Consider the following 14,454-nt stretch of genomic DNA (forward strand, 5'->3'; position numbering starts at 1 on the left):
GGTGTGAAGTGGTTTGATCGAGTAAGTGATAAAAGTGTAAGAGAGGTGTGTAGTAATAAGAATAATGTGGTTGAGAGAGCAGAAGAGGGTGTATTGAAATGGTTTGGTCACATGGAGAGAATGGGTGAGGAAAGATTGACAAAGAGGATATATGTGTCAGAGGTGGAGGGAACGAGGAGAAGTGGGAGACCAAATTGGATGTGGAATGATAGAGTGAATAAGATTTTGAGCTATCAGGGCTGAACATGCAGGAGGGTGAAAGGCGTGCAAGGAATAGAGTGAATTGGATTGATGTGGTATACTGGGGTCGATGTGCTGTTAGTGGATTGAACCAGGGCATGTAAAGTGTCTGGGGTAAACCATGGAAAGTTTTGTGGGGCCTGGATGTGGAAAGGGAGCTATGGTTTCGGTGCATTACACATGACAGCTAGAGACTGAGTGCAAACGAATGTGGCCTTTGTTGTTCTTTTCATAGCGTTTCCTTGCGCACGCCCAGGTGGAGTGGGGGTACCATTTCATGTGTTGCGGGATGGCAACAGGAATGGACGAAGACAGCAAGTATGAATATGTACATGTGGATATATGTATATGTCTGAGCATGTTTATGTATGTATACATTGAAATGTATGGGGATAGGGGAGAAAGAATACTTCCCACATATTCCCTGTGTGTCGTAGAAGGCGACTAAAAGGGGAGGGAGTGAGGGGCTGGAAATCCTCCCCTCCCGTCTTTAATTTTCCAAAAGAATGAACCGAGAGGTGTGCCAATTGAGGATATGCCCTTTAAGGCTCACTCCTCAGTTTTTAATGCCACCGCGCTAATGCGGGATAAGGCGAATATGTATGAAAAAAACAAACAAAAAAAAAAACATTGAAATGTATAGGTATGAATATGTGCATGTGTAGGCAATTATGTATATACATGTGTATGTGGGTGGGTTGGGCCATTCTTTCGTCTGTTTCCTTGCACTACTGTAGGAGGCAGTGACAAAGTATAATGATAAAAAATGAGTGGATGGGCCATTATGTATAATGAATAATGAAAAAAAATAATTGATTAAACTTGATAAACATGATGAGCATCTGTCATGACACATCTGTACATGTCAAAATGTTATCCACACTTTTTTTTTTTATGCTCCAATCACTGACAAAAGTATAATACTTTATTTTAGTTTAGTTTACTGAACTGCCAGTTGTAAAGTATATTCCAAAAGGCTAATAGATTATCTGCATATTGGTCTATCTACATAAGTGCTCTGATGTCTTAATGTTGTAGATATGTGAGGACAATGCCAGTCCCATGTGGTGCTCAGTGCATTAATGCTGTAATGTCTGTTTTTGATTTTCTTTTTGTATGATGAATTGCTTCAACTGCCTTAGTTGAAATAGACAGACAGTGGCCTCCAATTATACATGTATCCTTAGTCATTATTTACTCATTTCCATATACCTCAGCTATATTAACATACACTGGTCAGCCTTTTCAGACTGGAGTTATCAACACACCTTTCACTGACACTTATCATTACTTGCATGATCAGTCCAGCTTACACAACATATCATCCTCCTGCTTTTGATTTCCAACACATAGACCCTCTTCCTCTCCTTTGCACTCATGCCCAAGACTTGCATCCATGCAACACAGTAGGCAGTATAATACCTTTAGATGTACCTGTTTTTGCCGTAACAGACACAGACCTTTATTTCCACACACTTCTTAGTACACCAAGACTTACTTTATCCTTAGTTCTATCAGCCCCTCCTGTATAAACACTTCCAAAAGTATGTTGAAAGGAAGGAGGCTTTTTCCTCAAAGGTTCAGTCATCTTTTGCTGATGCTGCCTTTCTAAGAAGGGAAGCAGTGGAGGGGTATAAGAAAGATTAAAGGTCTTCTATGTCCCTTTTTTGTTTTTATTATGTCATTAGGTTGATATATTTTTTGCCAGAACATCTTTAGTTAGATAATGGAGGTCTGTAGGGAAAAAGGGTTTCATATTATAGAATCCCACTTAATGGTCAGCTTTTCATATATAGGGGATAGAAGTATTGTCCCCATTCACTTGTTTTGTGCTTTCTGAGTTTGCATAGAAGAGAAACATATACACTTGTCAGATATTAGATATACAGGGTAACAGAGTACCATAGTAATGGAAGTATACACATAGGATTTGCACATTGTTGGCCTTTGTGGCTGGTTCTGGGCCCTAGTTTTGCAAAATTGGCTCCAACCAAAGGTACTTACCTTTATGCACTTGATCCACTCATGACTGGGAACATTTTGTTGTACAACTTTTTAGATTTCTTTTATGCTATCTTCTATGTGTGCATGTGTGTCTGTAGTCTGTATATCATATAAATTTTTTAATGAATACTTCATTGTCTGTTTTCTGCAGGTGAACATGAACCAGATAGCCTCTTTATTTGGTTCTGTTGCTGTCGATGGTAAAAGAATGCCTCTCAGCATTGCTGGCAAGTTCCTTCCATCCTTTAAAGCATATGATCCCAATCCCTGTGCTGGTGGATACATCCCTGACCGCTTCATGACTGGAATCAATCCTCAGGCCTATTTTTTCTTGTGCATTGTGGGGCGTGACGTAAGTTAGATTGTGTTTTGTGCTGTTAAGTTACTGTCATCATATCTGTAAGTATCCCTGGGGATAGAGGAGAAATGATACAGCCCAGAAATCTCTTGTATGTCATAGAAGGCAACTAAGAGGGACAGGAGCTGAAAATTCTCCCATCCTCTGTTGCTTTCCAAAAGAAGAAATACAGGAAAGAGCCAAAGGAGGATATTTTTTCCTTTAAGACTCAACCATCTGTTGTGGATGTTACCTTGCAGGCTTTGCAGGACAGGTGGCTGATCATTCCATATAAAGCCTTGTATCTTTCATTCTAATGTTATCTCACTAATGGTGAAAATAAGATCCTGTATGCTCTGACTTTTACTCATGTTAGTTTCTGTTGTAAGTTTAATAGAACATGTTCGAAAGTGAATCACTTTAGGTATAACCATTTGAATAAAAACAATGACAAACTGTGAACATCAAAATATATAAAGCTCAATGATTTTTTTCTATTCAACAGAGCTTGCAGCACACAGCTGTAAAAACTGCTGAAAGTGGTTATGTTCAACGATGTCTGATTAAACATCTGGAGGGTATTAATGTCAAATATGACATGACTGTCCGTAATAGTGATGGTCTTGTTCTGCAGGTAAACACGATTTTCTCAACTTTGTGTTATTGGTTTGTTAGTAAGTACTCCAAAAAGTATGAAAAATGGTATTGTAATAAGTGACATTACTCTGAAGAAGTTATATGAAATGTACCAACACCAGCCCCCTTTCCAGAGCCAGGCCTCACAGACCTCTCTGAGGATTCACCTGACCACCTTGCATTTTGTGGCTTCATCCACTGGCAGCATGTCATCTTTGTTGTGCCACATTACTGCAGTTCTCTTTATCCCATTCATGCTCCTCACCCTCCTGCATGTTCAGGTCATGATCACTAAAAACAGTTTTCTCCCTATCCTTCCATCTTCTTGACCTTCCCCTCCCCCATTGTGCCTTTCACTTCTGACATGTATATCCTTGTAGTCAGTCTTTCTTCAGCTGACATCTGCATATATTAAACCTGTTTCAGCACGCCCTGTTCAACTCTATTTTTTGTTTATATGTGAAACATTCAGGCGAGGAAGACACATGCTTGGAATAGAATGAATTGGAACATTGTGGTATACAGGAGGCAACTTGTTATTATTGGACTGAACTGAGGCATATGAAGTGATCAGGGGAAACCATGTAATGGTCTGTAGGGCTTAACTGTGGATTAGGTTCTTCAGTTTTGATATATAATGCATGACAACTAGGGAATGGATGTAAGTCCATTTTTCTGTTACCAATGCTACATCTCTGTGGCAGCAAGTATGATACAAAGAACTTGCATTAATGGTATAGCTGTACTATATTGTATGTGTCTTGATGTTTCAATCATAGTTTTGTGTTGTGAATTGTAGAAAAAATCTCCCATGGAAACATGAACCTCTTTTAACCCATTATATTTTGTAGTAAAAGTTTTCTTTTCATTTATGCTGTGTTTTCCAGATGTTCAATTTCAGATTGGTTGATTGATAGGGATAGGTCTCTGTTGTCTTTACAAAGGGTTAGAATGTTTTGTGTAATTTTTTTCATTATAGAGATATTGGATGAAGAAGTAAATGAAATATTTACTTCTGGCATCTAGTACATATACATTTTAGGATTATGTAACTCTTTTCATCAGTTTAAGTATGGTGAAGATGGACTAGATGTGACTAGAGTACCGTTCTTGAGGAATCCTGACACCTTAGATGTTCTGGTGAAGAACTATAGTCGACTCTTGGATGACCGGTCTTTGTCTCTTGCCAGTTGCATTGGAGATAAAGAGGAAGTTGATAAGTATGCCAAGAAGGTATGATATAAATTGCTTTTTACAGTGATGTGATTTATTTGATAATTATATGGTAGGCTTTACAGAGGGTCTTTGTTAAAGATACTTTGAATATGTAGGATAAATGGAGTAACTTGTTACCTAATGCTGTGAGGAGTTTTTAATGGGAGAATAAGGCATGTAGGTGAGTTGCAAGGGAGAAGGGTTTGTGGTTCCTATTGAAGACAGATCTGTGTAAAAGATGTGTGGTGTTGTTTGGTTGCAAATGCAGAGGGCCTTAGAGTGAAGCATATTCAGGTGTGGTTTGCTGAATATTTTCTTATCCTTGAACTTGAATGCTTTTCTCTTTCAAATCCCTGAGTTAGAGAAGAGTAGTATGAGGTGAACTGAGGAATCATATTTGGTCTTGAGGTGAGTGGCAGCAACCTTGTTTTCATGGTTTTATTGCCTCCTTTTGATGCTTGTAGGACCGAATCAGTAGTGTTATTTACAGTTGAAATGCATCGGAATTGCATATTAGATGGTGAACTGCATGTATTGTATGTAAAAAGTGTACAGACAAGTTCACGGAACTCCATATGATGATGCTTCAGGATGAATTGAATCTTTTTCAACCTATATGTGATGCTTGATTTTATTGTTAGTGGATGTCTAGGATGCAAAGCTGCAAAATATCACAAAGATTCATAGACTTTAGAGATAATGGTATGAAGTAGAAGGAGTTTAAGAGACAATCGTATGAAGTAGAAGGAGTTTGAGACAGTCGTATGAAGTTGAAGGAGCATGTATTGGTTATACTGCAAACTTATTGCTGCAGATGAAAAAGGAAATTGATCACATTGGCACTGGATGTGGGTAGCATTATATTTAGAAATAACTTGTCTACATTAGCTTTCTTAATCATCTCATGTAGGTATGTGCATTGCTTAAGGTTCTTCTGGTACCAAGATGCTGTTGATAACCTTTCAGTAATTACTTGTTCCCCAATTTTTAGTTGAGGAAATGGCGAAGGAAAAACAGGAGATCTGGATGTGCTCGTCGCAGCGGCTTCCAAAAATTTTGTAGAAAGATGGCACCCTTTGTTGAAAGTGGTGATTTCAACAAAGATGTTGGTCGTTCCATTGCTGCAAAACGTCTTGAAGATATGTGGTACGATTTGACAACTGAGGAAAAAGATTAGTGAGTATTCTGTAAACATTTTTATTTTTTTATTGACATTAGATGTGTGAATAAAGTTTTCTGCATGTACGAAATGGGATTGAGGATGTGTGAGAAATGGTAGTGAATGGTGGAGTGAGGAAATCAAATTGCTAGTGAAAGAGAAAAGAGAGTTGTGTGAATGATAATTTCAGGGAGGTGTGAGATGGTGAGAAGTGCTGGAGAATGCAGCAGGAGGTTATAAGAAAGGTACTGGAGCTGAAAAAGAGCATAAATGAGAGATGGGATGAGGCAGTGAATAGTGTGAGAAATATGGAACAGATAGGAGCAAATGAGAATTGCTAATAGGCAAAGAAGAGATGAAAAATTAAGTGAATTTTGTGAGGGACTGCTGAATGCATTTGATGATGGGTTGGTGGATGTAGTATGTTTGGGATAAGGTGGCATCTGGAGGGAGAGTTGTGGTGAATAGTTTGGTGAAAAGAGAGGAGGTAGTAAAACCCTTGAATGAAATGAAGTGTGGCAGGAGCGGATGGAGTTGCAGAGGAACTGGATTTTCTTTTTTCCTGGTGGTTGGAACTTTGAGGGCTGATGTAGTGATAGGGTTGTAGAGTGGGCTAGTGTCCTGGGTACATTAAAGTGGAAGAATCACAGTCTGTGGGATATATCTTTGGGTGGTCACCCCTGTTTTCATTACAGAGTACGTGATAGCTTGAGAGCAATTAGATATTAGTAAGGCTGTTGTTTGTCTGTTCCTTACCCTTTTGCACTCACTTTTTGCCATTCTACACTCAATCTCTCTTGGTACTTCCTCATACAATTCTCCTTTCCAAGCTCACTTACTCTCACTGCATTCTTCTCACCAATATTCCCTCTTCTTTTTTGAAACCTCTACAAATCTTCACCTTCTCCCCCACAAGATAATGGTCAGACATCTCTTCCGCTGCCCCTTTCAGAATATAAACATCCAAAAGTCGTTCTTTTACACACCTGTCAATTAACACGTAATCCAGTAATGTCCTTTGATCATCCCTCCTACTCACATATGTATACTTATGTATATCTTTCTTTTTAAACCAGGTATTCCCTACCACCAGTCTTTTTTCAGCACTCAAATCCACAAGCTCTTCATCATTTCTTTTTTTTCTTTTTCTTTCATACGATTCACCATTTCCCGCTTTAGCGAGGTAGCATTAAGAACAGAGGACTGGGCCTTTGAGGGAATATCCTCACCTGGCCCCCTTCTCTGTTCTTTCTTTTGGAAAATTAAAAAAAAAAGACGAGAGGGGGGATTTCCAGCCCCCCGCTTCCTTCCCTTTTAGTCGTCTTCTACAACACGCAGGGAATACGTGGGAAGTATTCTTTTTCCCCTATCCCCAGGGAGGAAGTAATTTTTTTTTTTTTTTTTATACTTTGTCGCTGTCTCCCGCGTTTGCGAGGTAGCGCAAGGAAACAGACGAAAGAAATGGCCCAACCCCCCCATACACATGTATATACATACGTCCACACACGCAAATATACATACCTACACAGCTTTCCATGGTTTACCCCAGACGCTTCACATGCCTTGATTCAATCCACTGACAGCACGTCAACCCCGGTATACCACATTGCTCCAATTCACTCTATTCCTTGCCCTCCTTTCACCCTCCTGCATGTTCAGGCCCCGATCACACAAAATCTTTTTCACTCCATCTTTCCACCTCCAATTTGGTCTCCCTCTTCTCCTTGCTCCCTCCACCTCCGACACATATATCCTCTTGGTCAATCTTTCCTCACTCATCCTCTCCATGTGCCCAAACCACTTCAAAACACCCTCTTCTGCTCTCTCAACCACGCTCTTTTTATTTCCACACATCTCTCTTACCCTTACGTTACTCACTCGATCAAACCACCTCACACCACACATTGTCCTCAAACATCTCATTTCCAGCACATCCATCCTCCTGCGCACAACTCTATCCATAGCCCACGCCTCGCAACCATACAACATTGTTGGAACCACTATTCCTTCAAACATACCCATTTTTGCTTTCCGAGATAATGTTCTCGACTTCCACACATTCTTCAAGGCCCCCAGAATTTTCGCCCCCTCCCCCACCCTATGAAGTAATTATGTAAACAAATATATATCCTAAACTCTATAGGTCCACCAGCTTTAACATGGAACATACAACATTCTAATGATTTAAATTCAAAGTTCATTCTCAGATTTTTAGAGAGAGGTTTCACCATGAATATTTGATAACTAGAATCAGTAATTCTTAAAGATATCACCAATCTGACTTATACCTAAAGCCTTGTGTACCCTATGAATTTCTCATTAATTCAATAACTACCTTCCAAGTGGCATTTCTCATTAATGTAATATTTTTACAACACTGAATACCCTATGTACACCAATTATACTCACATCTGCCTCATTACTTACCTTTGCATTTATATCACCCTTCACTAATACTCAGTCATATGCACCAAAGCTGCTGACACACTCATGCAGCTGTTCGCGAAACACTTGCCTCTCATGTCTTTCTTCTCTTGACCAGGTGCATAAGCACCAATAATCTCCCATTTCTCTTCACCCTTTTTCAGTTTTACCCACATTAGTCTAGAATTGTAATATACACAAATGCAAATATAAAGAAAAGAATACATGTCTTTACTTCCCATTCTTGCTTTAGTTAGGTGACATCAGAAACAAGGGGATAGTGACTTCATTTGCAAACATCTTGCCTCTTGTTGTGTATAAGGATTTATTGCACAGTTAGTTTTTCCATAAGATAACTCAGAAGATGATACTTTTGCTGAATGTGATAGCTATAATCATACGTGTGAGTAATGTACATCTTTATGGTATCACTAACCTATGAAGGTTTGCACAGGGAGTTGAGTCCCATTTTAGTTACACCTGTTGTCAGATCCAAGATGTATTAAATCTTTTCTGTTTACTTGTATTTTATAGCTACAGCAGGAGCTCTCAGAAGTGTCCAGATCCGGTCAGCTCTGTGTTTTCTGGTGCATCCAATCTTGGTGTAGTATCTGAAGCCTTAGATGCTCTTATTGATAAATACTATGAAGAGAACTACTCCAAGCAACCTGAACATCTCCAGAAGTTAACACAAGAGCAGGTAGCAACAACAGTATATATGAAGGCTCTAACATCAATTGTGGATCCAGGTGAAGCTGTGGGGGCTTTGTGTGCTCAGGTAAGACAGAATTTTCATTTCATGCCTTATCTGCTCCCTCTTTTTCTAAATTACATTATCGAATGGTTGTGATGTTAATTTTTGGTTCATTCTAGTCAAGTATATCAGTGCAGTAATTTACAAAAGGGTTCTTTTCTATGAATACATTCATAATTCAGAATTGTGTTACTGAAGCAGATTTTCCCATTGATACTCATTACATAATGAGATATACACTCCCAAGAAAGAAATATTTTTTCAGAATATGATGGAATGACAAGATTTTTTTTAGAACTCTGACAGAAACAGTATCTTAACCAACCTGAAAATTACACAGGTTAATACAAATACAATATAGAGGGATTCAAATAACAGTGTACTACTGGGTCCTTTTGAGACTGCTCATGATTATAGAAGATATTAGAAACTGCCAGATAGGTGAAACTGTTGTTGAAAAGTTTATATATTATTATCCTGTGCTCTCTTTTCATTTATATGGGGTTGATTCTCTTCATGCATGCATGTCACGTGGGAATTGATTATGTAGATCTAGAGTTCCCCTCTTTAACTCAATGGATAGGCAGAAGGCAGGAATGCTTGGTTTTCTTTCATCAACTTGAGAGATATTCTTGACTTGAAAGGTTTATTTCAGTTTCTAAGAATTTTGAAAGATTATGTTAGCTGTTGATATTATTCATAATGATGTAAGAGGTAGAATTTAACCCTGCACTTTCTGAATGTTTTGTATGGCTCTAATTTTAAGTTTCCATCACTTTTTCAGGCACTTGGTGAACCACTGACACAGATGACTCTTAACACTTTCCACTTTGCTGGCAAAGATGAATTGAACATTACCCTAGGTTAGTAAGTTGAGTTGGCTTAAGTTTACAGCCTTCAAGTTAAAAGCAATAACATGTACAAATTGATAATATTATAAACTCTCAGCTTTTGGAAGAAACAAGACAATTATATCCACAAGAACCCGTTTGATGAATGTCACAAGAGCACCAAGCAAAAGTGTGTGAAAGGCCAATTGGATAGTTAGAGAAATTTTAACCTCAAACAACAGGTGACTTGAAAGAAATCCATTCAGTGCTGATTGTAATGTGTAGATTCTCCAGTGAATGTGCTGCACAGATTTTAAAGGGAGGTAGGAGGAGGTGGAGTTCAACATTGATGCGAATTCCTAGAGGAAATGGGTATCAGAGATACAGATACATAGATAGATAGATCACTACGTATGAAAGGAATGCATGTAAGGGATTTGTGCAAACCAGAGAGTTAACATACTTTATATGACATACGTTTATGTAATAGTGGTAATAAGGGGCTGGAGCCCACCCTGCTTCCTCCCTAGTGCATGTCAGCACGTCTTGCCCTTGTCAAGAGAAATAAGTACTTTTTAGACATTATGAAGAGAGATTGAAGGGAGGGTGTAGGACAATTGAGAGGTGTGATATTGGATAAGGGAATGGTAGCCATCCAGCAAATCCTTCTTTTGTTAGTGTGGATAGGGGAGATGAAGAAAAAAAATTTTTATTTTTACTCCGGCAGTGAATGACATGAATAATGCAAAGGCATTTTTTATTCTATTACATCATTACAATACATTTTTGTATTTGTTTCAGCACATATTAGTTCACATCAGTATTCTCATATGATAAAATTGTCATTATGGTTATTTTTCTCTCCTCTTATTTATTCATTACAGCAGTATAATCAATTTAATTTGGATTTACATAAAAGTTCTGTGCTCGTAGGTGTACCACGTATGGTGGAAATCCTACGGACAGCCAGCAAGGAAATATCAACACCCATCATGGAAGTGCCATTTCACTCACACGTTAGCAGAGCTCAGGCTGAAGCTTTGCGCATTAAACTTTCAGAGGTTTCTTTGGCTAAGGTGAGTTGTCATATACTTCAATTGTTTTTAGATATTTCTTTTTGTGTCTGCCTTGATTTACATAAATGTCCTGGTGCCATGGGGGAAGGGGAGTGAAATTATTACCCATATTTGTAAGAGGTGATTAAGAGATGGAAAGGGGACTTAACTCACTTCCCTTCTTGTATTATCACTTTTCAAAAATAGCAGCAGAAGAAAGGGCAGATCTAGAAAATCTTATTGAAGACCCGTGGTGGGGTGTTTGAATCTGATACTTTCTTTGGGGTGAGTGTGCAAGTTTGTAGGGGTATTAGGGAAAGAGGGAATTGTGTGTGCAAAAGAAGTGGTGCAACTGAATGAGCTTGAAATAAAGACCTGTGTATAAAGATATCATGAGAAATTGAGTGGCGTGACATAGGTTAAGAGTAGATGAAACATGTTGGAGAGAAGTGGAAGGTGTTTAGGAAAGCTTTTCTTGCATGTGCAAATGAAATTTGTGACATGTGGAAGATGGGAGGTAAGCATGCAAGAAAGGGAAGTGAGTGGTGGGATGAGGAAGTAAAAATGGCTGGTGAAAGGGAAATTAGAGGAGTATGGAAAGCACCTGTAGGAAAGGAGAGAAACTGATTGGAAGGAATACAAGAAGTGGCACAAGATCAAGAAAGGTACCTGAGCTAAAATGTATTAATTTATTTATAATTACCATGAGTCTATCTAAGAAAGAGGCCTGGTGTTACCAAGGACATCTTTCCAGAAGCTCCTTCAGCCCAAGGCTGAATTAGTTCCAGTGGCAGAGAAATGTGACCCCCCCTTTTTTTTTTATAAGACTGTAAATGATACAACCTTGCCAAAAGCGACTTTCTGTTATGATATAACCTGAAGCAGGGGAGTCTGACAATTTGCAATGGAAGTATTAATGAACTTAAAGGATGATTAGAAAAAATGTATTTTGCAAGGAGGTAAAGAATGTGAAGAGAAGAGAACAAATGAGAGCAATAGTGAAGGGAGCAGTTGGGGCACTAGTAGCAGGTGAAAAAGAGATGCTGTGAGTATTTTGGAGGATGGTTGAATGTTGTAGCTGACAGAATACATGATGTGTGTTTAGAACAAAGTGGCATGCAGAGTGGGAGTCATGATAAATGGTTTGGTGAAAAGAGAGGAGATACTGAAAGCTTTGCTTCATGTCATGTTTGGCAAAACTATTAATGGATGGGATTGTAGTTAAGTTTCTCAAGAGAGAGAGAGAGTTATAGTGTTGTTCATTAGTGAGTTAGGCTTTACCATGTGTTTGTGGCCCAAGATGAGGTGCCTAAGAGCTGCTAGAATGTATGCATAGTATCCCTGTATAAAGGCAAGGGGGACAAAAGTGACTGCTTGAATGATGAGTGTACTTGGTTAAATGTATGAGGTAGTGAATGAGAGGGTGGTGGTAATGCATAGAATGTCTGAGGAGCAGTGTAGCTTTAGTAGAGGTAGAGGATCTGGGGAGCAGGTGTTTGCAGTAAAGTATTTGCAGAATTTGTTAGAGAAGTACTTGGGGAAAGAGAATGAATTGTATGTGCATTTATGGATTTGGAGAAAATGAATTATGTATGACCCCAGGACCCTTTTTATGGAGCTCTCTGTCTTTGAGGCTGCACTACAGCCAGTAGCAGGGAAGTGATGGACTGATTTGGAATGACAGGTTCCTTGACAGGACTGTACTCTTTTTCCTCCACTGACAATGATACATTAAATCCAATGGGGACTTTTCACTTGTGGTGTAACCACAAGCAGGCAGTGTCTAGTGATGTCGGAGAAGGTACGCTATAGGTTTGACAGAGAAGGCATGTGGAAGGCACTGTGCATTTTTGGGTGAAATGTAAAGTTGTTAGATGCAGTGAGAACTTTTTACTGGGGCTGTATGACATGTGTGCAAGTAGGTTCTCAGTGAAGATGGGTCTGCTAAGGATGTGTGATGTCTCCATGGTTGTTTAATGTTTATAGATGAGATGTTCAGAGGTGAATGTAAAGGTCTTAGGTTTAAGCAGGGGGCATGTGTACAGCATACAATACAAAGATTAGGGGTAGACTCTCATTTGAAACATTATACATGGCAGCAAAAGAGTGGATAGATGCAAATGAAGAACATTATACATTACACTTGAAGAGTAGATAGATGTAAATTGTTCATTTGTTCCAAAACTACTTTACTAAATTGGGAGAGGTAGTTAGGCACAAAGAAATGAAAATATGGCATAAGTTTTAGAGGCTGCTTAATATCTGGTCCTTTTGTCTTTTCATCCAGGTTCTTCATAGAGTGAACGTTACTTCACAACTAGAGGGTAATAAGAAAGGTCAACTTCATTGCCATACCAAGATCAAGTTTACATTCTTGCCACATGCTGAATACAAACATGTTTGTGCTGTCAACCCAGCTCAAGTTTTACACTTTGTTGAGAGCCACTTCATTCCAAAGATTTTGCTTAAGGAGATTCAGAACTCATTACGTAAAAGGAATGAATTGTGGTAAGTTACTAGGTGGCTGTAGTGGCATATTACATTATACCACTTGAGAAATACCATGCAGTAGTATCAAGAGTTAATTAATTTGAATGGTAAGAGCTTGTGTGTGGGTGTGTTTAGTTTTTTGAATGAAGTTTAGTAAGGATAGAATTTTTAGCTGGAGTTAAGATTAGAATCTTGTAAGGGAGAAGATTTGTAGCTTATTAAAAAAAATCTCTTGTAAATGGAAAGAATTTAGAATTAAGACTTGCATTAAGATTGGTTTTAAAATTTTGCATTTTCAAAGCACAGATAGGTTTGGAATGAAAATAGTGGAAATTATTAGGGGAGAAAGAATACTTCCCACGTATTCCCTGCATGTCGTAAAAGGCGACTAAAAGGGGAGGGAGCAGGGGGTTGGAAATCCTTCCCTCCTGGTTTCTACTTTTCCAAAAAAAGGAACAAAGAAGGGGGCCAAGCAAGGATATTCCCTCTAAGGCTCAATCCTCTGTTCTTGAAGCTACCTCACAGATGCAGGAAATGGCAAATATGTATGAAAAATATTACTATTAGTGGTGTACTTGCTGCCAAAATTTTAGCCTACACAGATACTAATAGCATTACAGTTGTGAGCATTGATGATATCACTACTGATGCTTTCATTCTGTTTTATCTGTGTTTCTGATGCCCATTCGCATGGCAGAGAGAGTTTCCATATTTGGTAAACTCAAGTGCTGCTTCTTATCCTTAAGTTTCTCATTCTTAACAGGCCACCATTGGAGGGCAACACTAGCACAGTGTTTTTAGAAGCTCCTGCCTATGTTTCCAATGACTATTTATGCCTGATGGGTCTGCTTAATGTTCCTTCCTAAAGTTTCAACCTACTACTAATACCTAATGCTCCCATGTAATGTTCCTGTCTACTACTGCTACTTAATGTTTCTTTCTAATGCTCCTGCTTAATGTTCCTACCTAATACTTCTATCTGTTGCTCTTACCATTTTGCCAAAAGGCAGGGCAAGCACACAGTGCTCACAAATTATTCACCAGACTATGAACAAAGGATTGTCGAAAAACATAATTGATGTGGGAAGTGGTGACATGAAGAAAAATAGAGTTGTGAAAGTGGAACATGCTCTAGAACACTTATTCATAAAAGCACAAAGGCTGCTTTAATCATGCATGAAAATAGAGATAACTAAGAAAATTACATGACAGCTAGAGACTGTGAACGAATGTGGCCTTTGTTGTCTTTTCCTTGCGCTACCTCGCACACATGAGGGGGGAGGGGGTTGTTATTTCATGTGTGGCGAGGT

The 14,454-nt window shown here is 38.8% G+C and overlaps 1 protein-coding gene across 2 annotated transcripts in view; it reads left to right on the plus strand.

Moving 5' to 3' along the window:
- Window positions 1–14,454, plus strand: part of Polr1A (RNA polymerase I subunit RpI1) — a 141,828-nt gene that overhangs the window by 100,454 nt on the left and 26,920 nt on the right. For both annotated transcript variants that reach the window (XM_071691759.1, XM_071691760.1), the window contains 8 exons: window positions 2,396–2,596; window positions 3,087–3,215; window positions 4,283–4,450; window positions 5,424–5,608; window positions 8,550–8,793; window positions 9,554–9,632; window positions 10,533–10,675; window positions 12,942–13,162. In XM_071691759.1, coding sequence (XP_071547860.1) covers window positions 2,396–2,596; window positions 3,087–3,215; window positions 4,283–4,450; window positions 5,424–5,608; window positions 8,550–8,793; window positions 9,554–9,632; window positions 10,533–10,675; window positions 12,942–13,162 — 1,370 coding nt within the window. The remainder of the gene's footprint in view (window positions 1–2,395; window positions 2,597–3,086; window positions 3,216–4,282; window positions 4,451–5,423; window positions 5,609–8,549; window positions 8,794–9,553; window positions 9,633–10,532; window positions 10,676–12,941; window positions 13,163–14,454) is intronic.

This window comes from Panulirus ornatus, chromosome 51 (genome assembly GCF_036320965.1).
Source record: "Panulirus ornatus isolate Po-2019 chromosome 51, ASM3632096v1, whole genome shotgun sequence".
Lineage (NCBI taxonomy): Eukaryota > Metazoa > Arthropoda > Malacostraca > Decapoda > Palinuridae > Panulirus > Panulirus ornatus.